This window comes from Apostichopus japonicus, chromosome 10 (genome assembly GCF_037975245.1).
Source record: "Apostichopus japonicus isolate 1M-3 chromosome 10, ASM3797524v1, whole genome shotgun sequence".
Taxonomy (NCBI): Eukaryota; Metazoa; Echinodermata; class Holothuroidea; order Aspidochirotida; family Stichopodidae; genus Apostichopus; species Apostichopus japonicus.
Window position 1 is genome coordinate 16,809,599 of NC_092570.1, and position 10,675 is coordinate 16,820,273.

The 10,675-nt window shown below is 36.1% G+C and overlaps 2 protein-coding genes across 2 annotated transcripts in view; one reads left to right on the forward strand and one right to left on the reverse strand.

The window, feature by feature from the left end:
* The window catches only part of LOC139975111 (uncharacterized), a 37,249-nt gene extending 33,568 nt beyond the window's left edge, over positions 1–3,681 (forward strand). The window contains exons 3-4 of the mRNA XM_071982743.1: positions 974–1,160; positions 1,716–3,681. The gene's annotated coding sequence lies outside the window, so the exon portion shown is untranslated. The remainder of the gene's footprint in view (positions 1–973; positions 1,161–1,715) is intronic.
* Positions 2,687–10,645, reverse strand: LOC139975117 (GPALPP motifs-containing protein 1-like). Its single transcript, XM_071982748.1, has 5 exons — positions 10,450–10,645; positions 9,062–9,426; positions 7,426–7,590; positions 6,788–6,955; positions 2,687–5,667 (listed from the first exon to the last, which is right to left on the reverse strand). The coding sequence occupies exons 1-5, from the start codon at positions 10,520–10,522 to the stop codon at positions 5,506–5,508; spliced, it is 933 nt and encodes a 310-aa protein (XP_071838849.1). The 5' UTR covers positions 10,523–10,645; the 3' UTR covers positions 2,687–5,505.
* Between the last annotated feature and the right edge of the window lie 30 nt (positions 10,646–10,675).

Consider the following 10,675-nt stretch of genomic DNA (forward strand, 5'->3'; position numbering starts at 1 on the left):
AAGAGAGCGGAAGGGGAAGAAAGAAGGAAAGCTGAATAGAGAAAAGGAGAACGGAAGCTTCTTCCGTGCCAAATTTGACTTAAAATATACACCAGATTGCATCTAGGGACGTTTCAAAACTAAAAATTTTCCAAAGGGGAGGGGTATACCCCCTACCCTTAGACCCCTCCCCCATTTCAGTCACCACTTCCAGATCCGTCAGCAAATCAAATTTGACTTAAAATATGCACCAGATTGCATCTAAGGACGTTTCAAAACTAAAAAATTTCCAAAGGGGAAGGGGACACCCCCTCCCCTTAGACCCCTCCCCCATTTCAGTCACCACTTCCAAATCCGTCGGCAAATCAAATTCTCCACACCCCCCCCCCCAACAAAAAAACCTTGGCTACGCCCCTATGTATACACTCAGTTAGTTCTGAAGGCAAGGTTGTGCGAAGAAAGGCTCTTGTGTGAGTTTCAAGATGGAATTGCACACCCCCAGCACTAATTGGATTTGCGCAATGGGCGTCTGGTCCAGGAGGAGTAGTCGGATTCTTGCCGTAGTGAACGTTAACACATGCCCCAAGTGAACAGTTCCCCCCACAACTGACGATGGAATTTGCCCCCCCCCCCCTACCACAAACCCCTCTCTCGTCGCACGTCAATCGCTATCAAAAGAGTTAACCATATTGAAACAATACTATTTATAATGGGTTTTGACTGTTTTCGGTGTCACGGCCGGAATATAGAATAGATGTTTGTAAACTTGTACCTTGATATTTATTGTTTTATGGGTCATATTCTATTCAACGGTTAGGATGTGTATTATCTTGGTCATTTGCCTTATGAACTGCCTGTATGCCAATATTTGACGGAAAAGCGTTGGGGGAGGGAGGAGTCGTTGCTAGAATGTCGCTTAATTTTTGTCAGTCTGTTTGTATAGCTGGTTCAGTTTTTAAAATGAGATAATATCTCTTTCTCTCCTTTCATTTAGTTTTCTCATCTGGTCGCTCTTGTCATCCAGACCTCATCAGTGGCGATTCTTTTGCGACCGATTTATGTTTTAAAACATTTAAATGTGCGGAAAACTCTTACCATAGCTTCATCAATTTGTAACAATGAGGGGGCGTCCTAGCATTGACAGTTGATGTCCAGCTTCTGAGAAACGTTACACTTTTACAGTAAGTGGTGCATGTACAGTTACCAATTAAACATCTTTTTCTTTGATTGTAGGCCTATAGACTCAACAAAACGCAATTGTGGTGAAAATTTGCACATGATTGGTGGTACTGCAGTTACCCCGATACAACGCTGTGTCATATATGTATATATATATATATATATATATATATATATATATATATATATATATATATATATATATATATATATATATATATATATATATATATATATATATATATATATATATATATATATATATATATATATATATATATATATATATATATATATATATATATATATATATATATATATTATAAAGTGATACATCAAGTGCAACGAATCGTGCAGTTTTATTTATACTAAGCTATATATTTAACTGTTTAATTACATATAACATGATTTTAAAGAAGGGGCGCGGCTCTGGTGTGAAATTTTGCATTCTGATGCATATCCAGGCCAGAATTAGTTCTGTTATCAGTTCAACACGAAAAGTTGTGTTAATAACCACTTATTTACACCCTCTCCTTCTCCTTATCCTCTAAACACAGATATAAAGCTTATTGCATCAATCAAGAGGATTTACTGGAGGAAGATTCGTGCCGTGTTTTCGGATTGTTACGACATGAAATAGTAACCTTATACGGCAATTCGAGCTGTACAAAGCCTCGAAGATTTGTTTGCTCGTATTTGTCAGTATATATTGCAATCATAAGATATTGAATTTGAAACGAAAAACGTGATATGACAACGCAATAGACCATGCAAGGGAAATTTCAAATATGTGGGGATATATTTTTTTGCCCTTTAAAATCAAGGTTAAGACATTTTAGCTTGATGACATGATAAAATCTTGAGAGATTGGTCAAGAGTATTAAATGGAGAAGGTGACAGGTGAATATTGACGAATTTCAAGTAAGTATACCGCATATAATGCTCTTTGTAATTATGATCTGGAAGCATATGTAGCATATGGGCCATCAATTGAATTTCAGTGCCCGCCAATCACCTTTCAAGTTTGACCTCTATTGATTTCAGAGTTGGTAGCCTGATAAACATCCCCTTCCCCTCCTTGCAAAAACTATGCAATTTTGCCACAGTTGATGTCGTTTTTCGTAAGAAAGCGATCATTGAGAAATGTGAATGGTCGTATTGATCAGAAACAGAAAATGCGTAAATCTGAAATGTGTTACCATGACAACACGAAGCCCTTACCTAATGGTCGCTACCATTAGTATATATGCCATGGACTCATGATAAGTAAATTCAACTTGAAGTGTTATTTTGGTCTGTCAGCGCCTTTAGTCTTGGTTTTGGGGGTTAATTATTTTGGTTCATATATCAAGTATAATCAGAGTTTAAAGGTTATGTCTTCATTTTATTTTAATTTATTTTGGAAGAAGAAACAGGGTGTGATACAATAAATTGCCTATAAGAACATCTTACATTTAACTTTGAAAAAACATACTAAATAATTAAATCAACAATCAACAACAAAAAAGAGACAAGGATGCAATGAAACTGTGATAAAAACAAAAGATCAATTCCTTTCTTTATTATTTACACCAAAATAATTCTATCAAAACCTATGACAACTGTAAAATATAAAAGTAAGCTCATGCTCATTTCAGACAACAAAAAGCATGGTACAAAATATCAATAACTGACATATGTGTTGCAATAATTTAGTTTGGAACCACATAAAGATCTAAGCTGAATATTCTGCCCCTAAATAAATGGTTTTCTTTTATAATTTAACACTGATCTCGGAAATGATACATTTCCTTCCCAAAAGTCAATTTAATATGGTAGAGTAATATTCATAATTCATACTTCATAAACAAAACGTTCAGCACTTCATCACGCTTTGTTTGTGTGGAAACAACAGGTAATATGCTTTCATATATGGATATCTTTATGTATTGTATTTAAAATCAAAAGTTATGATCGTCATTAAGTAATTAACTATAAGTGAGTGGCATCTTCTGCATGGGATCGGAATAAAAGAAATGGTTTCATTTGCTTACACGGAAAGGGGAAAAATACAATTTTGAGAAAATTATATAAAACAACGTCTTAGTTTTTTCAATCACACTAGGTACATTTGGTAAAATTGCCTGCAAAATGTGAATATATTATCTTCAAATGACACAGCCATATTTCCAGTTCCTAACCACTTCATTCCAGTGTTTAGTTTGTATTCCATGTGAATACTGCCAATTATTTATTTCTTTAGTCCAAATGATACTCTTAGCTGTAACATGCCTTAATAATAACATCTATGCTGATAGATATTATGTTAGAGATTCCTCAAGGTGTAATATGACAAACTAATAACATATCTTGTTCTTGAGTATATTTGTGTGAATAGAGTTGTTACAGCCAGCCTCCTAAAAATATTTAAAGCTTTATTACACTTTAATTTACCTGGATTTAAATTGCCTCTCTTGTTGTTAATGCATTGTTATATCATAGTTTTCATTGGATGCAGTCACAGATATTAAAATGGGAACCAGCTACTTATATCTTACCATTCCAGCTCATCATAATACTTACATTAGACACCATAAAAAAAAAATACTAATACTATTTATGAATGAAATATGACAAACTCAGTCACATCTTAAATTAATTCTTAACCCAACTGAAATGATCCATAACCAGCAAGTACAAAAAATAGCCTGATATTAGCTACTAAAATGTTATCATTCCAACTCATACTAATTGGATGCAGTCACAGATATTAAAATGGGAACCAGCTACTTATATCTTACCATTCCAGCTCATCATAATACTTACATTAGACACCATAAAAAAAAAATACTAATACTATTTATGAATGACATATGACAAACTCAGTCACATCTTAAATTAATTCTTAACCCAACTGAAATGATCCATAACCAGCAAGTACAAAAAATAGCCTGATATTAGCTACTAAAATGTTATCATTCCAACTCATACTAATATACTTACATTAGACACCATAAAAAATACTAATAATATTTATGAATGACATATGAAAAAAAGCAGCCACATTTTAAAGTAATTCTTAACCCAACTGATATGATCCATAACACACCAGCGAGTACAAACAATAGCCTGATATCAGCTACTAAAATGTTATCATTCCAGCTCAACCTAACATACTTACATCAGACACCGTAGAAAATACTAATAATATTTATGAATGACATATGACAACAGCAGCCACATTTTAAATTAATTCTTAGCCCAACTGATAAGATCCATAACAAACCAGCAAGTACAAACAAAAGCCTGACATTAGCTACTAAAATGTTATCATTCCAGCTCAACCTAATATACTTACATTAGACACCATAAAAAATACTAATAATATTTATGAATGACATATGACGAAAGCAGCCACATTTTAAATTAATTCTTAACCCAACTGATAAGATCCATAACACACCAACAAGTACAAACCAAAGCCTGACATTTTTCTTGTATGATCCGTTCTGTCATTGTTTGCATTCTCTTCCAGCCGAAAGCCAACCGGTAAACGTTCTCTACATTTTTCCGAAGGAAGCACTCGAGCCTTTGGTCGCACGGTCACAGAGTTCTGAAAGTTTGACCAATTCCACCCACCACCAAGAAACCAAAGACACCATCGATTATTCAGAGGGGCATTAGAATCATTACTACTGTAAGCGGTCAATTATCCTTTATCTTGGACTAAAACGTGTTTCAACACCAGTGGTGACTGGTGACCTACTGCTGACCTATCAACTACGGCCAACTGATAGACTCATTGCAGACAAATAACTCTGGCTTCGCTCAGAGCGAAACAAACTAAATTATCAAAGTAAATCAACTATAAGAGGAGATTTTTAAAAATTTTGAAAGAAAGAATACAAATCGGTGGTTTTTACATCATTGATTTTCCTATTTGATGCAAGGTGGATTCTGATTGAGAAAAAACAACAACAATAGTACAATGCTGGCAGTTGCTTCTACTTCTGCACCTCATCATCCCCATCCCCTCCCCCTCCTCCACCCATACCCAATCCCTTCCCCTCCATTCTTGTAGTTAAGAAAGATTACTTTCATCTATCTTGTGTCTGGCCTGGCTGATTAGCTTTACTCTGTAATTCATCGATAACGAAATAGTTTTGGTCAACCCCACCCACCCCCATCCTCAGCCCTCTCTAGCCTTTACCTTCGACCATGTCTTTTCTCAAAGTAAGAGAAACAGATATTTCAAGGGCAGGACCTTCTGCTATACTACTAATGTAATCAAAAACAGTTTCCTCCATCGGACATGCAATTGTATCTCTTACTACAAGTATTCCAGGTCATTGCACATTCACAACCACTTCATAAGAAGACTTTTTCTTTTCCATGAGAAAATCTAGTGTCCAATTTAGCTGATTTCTTGATCAAATGTTTCCTCTGGGCATCATCAAATTTGTTGACTTGCAGGTCAATATCTCTGTCAAAGGGCCTCCTCTCATTCTTTTTCTCTCCTTCTCCCTCCTCCTGTTGAAAAAAAAATACCAAAAAAAACTGGATGAAAACATTTTGACACTTGTCAGAATTTCGAATATTTTTTCACTTCTTAAACATTTCCTGCTTTTTTATATAAATTTATACATTTACTGAATTATAAGTTGGGACTTGTCTACTCGCTGTACTTTTGTGACGTATAATACCGGTCGTTGGGGGCAACAAAATTTTTGGTTCAGATGTCTAAAATCGACTGTGGAAGTCGCCCAAAAAGATGACTGGTTGTTTACATCAGTTTCAATCGCATTGTAACTTAATTCCCCCCCAAGTAGGTAAAATGATAATTTGCTACCACCTCCACAGCTGGTGTGCTATTCACCAAACCTACACATATCTCCTACAGTGTACATTATACAGTGACTTTTTGGTCATTGTTATTTTGCTACATTTTTTCAGACAACTAAAGTTGCTGTTCGGACAATTAAACTGTAAGGCTTGGTGGTTGTCCAGGGACAACCACAAAAACACAGTAGTCTGCAAAATGTCAGCAGTATATATTTGTCTGTCAACTTTGACCCTCAAAAAGTACCCCTAGTATTATTCACTGATGTACTAAGGTATTGCTTATTCTTAGTATTGCTTAATCTTTTTTATTCCCTCTCAAAAATAAACGTATTCCAAAAATAATTCCCTTCAGACACTTGATGTTACATGTTACATTACACTATAAGATGTCTCTGTGTGGAAGAAACTTTGAATTGTACAAATTTTATGTTTGAGTTTTGTATGTGGCCATTATTTCACTAGCTAGGATATTTGTATATCACACTTATAACCCTTTAATTGCTAATACAGCATATGTACCTGTTTTCTTTTCCTGTTATGTGTATGCATATCACACTTATAACCCTTGCACTACTAATACAGCATACATACCAGATTTCTTTTCCTGTTATGTGTATGCATATCACACTTATAACCTTTGTACTACTAATACAACATACATACCTGTTTTCTTTTCCTGTTATGTGTATGCATCTCACACTTTACAACCCTTGCACTACTAATACAGCACACATACCAGTTTTCTTTTCCTGTTATGTGTATGCATATCACACTTATAACCTTTGTACTACTAATACATCATAGATACCTGTTTTCTTTTCCTGCTGTGTGTGTGCATATCCATCAGTGACTTGCTTCTTTGGTTACTGTTGTAAGCTTCCACCTGTTCTGCTACTTGCCTGTCTTTTTCTGATATTTCAGGCTCTGGCTTTTCTTTCGACTTCTTCTTCCCTTGAGTTTTTGCAACCAATTTCTCCTGCAAAGGCAACGATAATCTTAAATGTAAAATTTCTTCCAAAAAAAGAAAACAACAAAATCAACAGGGGAGGAGGTGGGGGGAGGGGTGCACCATTATGAACAACAGTAACTTATGCCAAAACAAATCAGGTTAATATGTGCGAAAGATAATTAATTGCAAGCATTTAAAAATACTCTTTATTTGGATCAGATGGGAGGGAGAAGGGTTAGGGAGGGAGGGAGGGGTATGGTGGTTGGTGGTACTCTTACAACCCTAAAGAAACCTACAGCAATATGCCAGCCAAAGAGCTTGATGGCCATAAACTATAATGAAGTATAAATTATAAAGTTCTTTAGAGGTTAAGCAATGTATGTGAAAAGCTGTATAATACAGTATATATCTTTTTGAACCATGATATATGGCATTTTAGTAATGTACCATTTCTTTTTAAAATATACATGAAATCTTTAGTGAGGACAAACACAGACCCTTAGCTTCCTCTCTTGCTCCGCAGGTGTATCCGTCCACACTGACCGATCGTCGTTTTCAGGAAGAGCTTTCTTTCGGAAAGTTCTTGGTCCTGCTCCAAAAGATTTGAAGTTATCCGGCAACTCCATCATCCAAGCTTCCCGTTTGGGAGCTGCCACTGTATCCTGCATTGGAAAAATGACACATGACGAGAATTAATCCATTAACCATAGGTTGCATTTTTCAGCTCTCTTGACCTCAAATTACTGAAACTTTATCTCTTCTGCAAACAGACTGGTTAGTTTGGAAGAGTTGATTTGTTCACACATTGCCATGTCTGCCTTGATCTGATAGTGATTTGGCTACTTGCTGTGTGAAGAGGCAGCTCAACTAAGGTGTGAAAAGATGGGACTGATCACTCAGCTAACCAACTGGAAAAAACCTGCCGTTCAGTACAAACGGCGGGTTTTTGGATGCGACCTATAGCTAATGGACACTTTCGTGGCATGTGACAAATAACGCTTCAATTTTGTTGACACTTCAAACTCACTGGAGTATATTTCAGCAATTATTGATTCAACCCCGCTTTGATAAAATGGGAATTATATGGAGGGTTGAAACTAAAACCCTGTATGGACCTATTTGGAGACTTTAGGTAACTATTTCAGTCACCCAACATCTGGACATAATTCATGGATGAGTTTCTATAAGCAGAGGTACTGGAAACAGCTGACCAGTGGTGAACATGACATATGTAACAAAGTAATCTGAACACTTAAAGAAAAGAGAGCATTGCTATATATTCACCATCAGCATGACTGGTTTGAAATGAGCCAATATTGACTAACTGAGACCCTTCTAAACAGCGATGATTTTTGTATCATAATGTCACATACCTTTTTCAGGCCAAAGTTGTTGCGTAGGGGGTAAGGATGGGAAGATTTGTGTGGGTGGCTGGGGTAATAGATGGGAGTTATGGGTGGAGAAAGGTGGGAAAGTCATGGCAGGGGTCGGGAGCTTTGGAGTGAGGTCAGGGACAGGGTCAGGTTTTTTTCTTTTTCTTCTTTTTTGTTTGTTTCTTATTTAAAGACACATATTTATGTATATTTTAAACATAAAGTATAGGGAGTGCTCTATTCGTTAAGCCATAAAGGTTTTTTAGAGCACTTCCCCTCACAACTCTTTGTATGTTTGTGACTTTATATTATTATCACCTGAAAGTTATGATGAAACAAATAAATAAATGAAATGAAATTTGGCTTCTAGAACGATGGGTATGTACACTAAAATGCAATGCTATAAATACCGTGGAACAACCATGGCTTAAAAGTCTCATGCTGTAACAAGCAGAATAATTACAGTTCAAAACATAAATTATGGATGTAATAGCCTCACAACAAATAGTGATCACTCAAATGTGCTTCTTTTTTGTAAATTGTCAACCAGAGTGACCGACTATCATCCGTGAAGTAACTTGCACAGAAAGGATGGAAATTATACAATCAAAGTACCTTACTCTAAACTTGACAAACATATTTTGCATTTTTACAGTTTTTGACATTTTGAGCTCTTTTAAGATTTTTAAATTCCGATTTAGTTAGAAATATTCTTCGTTTACATTGACCCTCCCTCTTTGATCTCTTTTCAATGCTTTACCTTTCCTTCCAACTTGTCCTTCATTCGCTTAGACCTCTCTTCAAATTGCTTCACTGTTGATTGTCTACTAGTACCATCTGCAGCCGATGGGGGTAAAGGACCAATAATTTCACCCTCCTCTTCAGACGATACTTCCTGCATCTTGTGCCCTGGAGGTAATGGTGGACCAAAGGAATCGTCCTCATCAGACTCTTTGTCGACACCTTTGAATCCTGGCGGAAGAGACGGTCCATAGGTGTCATCATCATCATCTTCTCCGCTATCATCTGGTGTTTGTTTGAATCCTGGTGGTAACGGAGGGCCTAACACTTCTTCCTTGGGACTCCCTCGTTCTGTATCTCCTTCCTTTTGAAATTTCCTAAGGGCTGAAAATAAAAATGCAATTTGAGTGAACAGTTTTCCATTGAAAAGAAAATGGTTTGAAGAATTACACAAGGTTTGACCAACCAAATTTGGTAACCTTACAAGAAGGTTACATACATGTAGAAATGGAATGAATGTAGGCTACAAGTTTAAGTTCACCTTCCTAATTTCGCATTTATACAATATAGACCAGCTAGCGAGATGACAACACCCGGGGCTATCCACTTTCTGTGAAGTAATTTTATTCTGACTTATGAGGATGAGATACTTCAATGTGTATGGAATCATTGGATGTGGTGAGCACTTCATTACAGACTTGCATACTCTCCAGATTTACTCAGGAGTCTTCTACAGTAGTTGTTAAGACAATCTCACACTCTCCCGATTCTACATTGTTATCTTCCAGGAAAATTTTATTTCTAATATTATTTTTGTAGATTGTGATCAGTGTTTGCATGCGTAAAGAAAAAGTAGAACTGCTCCCTTTTTTTGAGAAATAACTCCATAACACACAGTACTTTGCCATTTGTGTTCTGCAGCGCTAACATTTTGCTTTACATAGAGTAGCCTATATTATTGCAGAGGCAATGTGTTGTAGTTTTAAAAGCATGAATGATACTAATTGTAAGGTACTTTGTTGAAACTCTTGTTTTCTCCAATTATATTGTCCTAGTTTGGTGTTGGAAATTTTGTAAAGATCTCTACTGTTGTGGAAGACAGGTTGGCACAAAAAGTGTTTTGTGAGTCTGAAATTCATACAACTGTCCCTTTTTACTTAGTATTGTATATACGTTTCACAAGTTACCTGCTTGTGTTTAAACAATAAACACTTGCTGTTTAACTACTTTGATGGGTCAGTGTGTAAGTTAACGGCGTAAAGTTAATGATGTATTGTACCATACGGTACTGTATGTTACAAAATACTGTACAATATGCTACGTATTTACAATAACACTAAATAGTTACTACTAGTACTAAAGTATAGGCTGGCCAAGTTGCTAGCTAAAGGTTACAAGAATACATACCTGGTGGAAGAGTAGGACCATAAACATCTTCTTTTTCTCCCAAATTGCCTTGACTACCATCTCTCGACGACATGTTTGGTAAACAACTGATGTCTACCGAATATTGGTCTGGTTATTGTTTTATGAGGTTAGTGTTACTGTACATTATTACGCATGTTGGGGACGCCAAATCTACGATGGATAACCCGAAACATAAATACGATTGACCTTTACGTAGCAGACGACG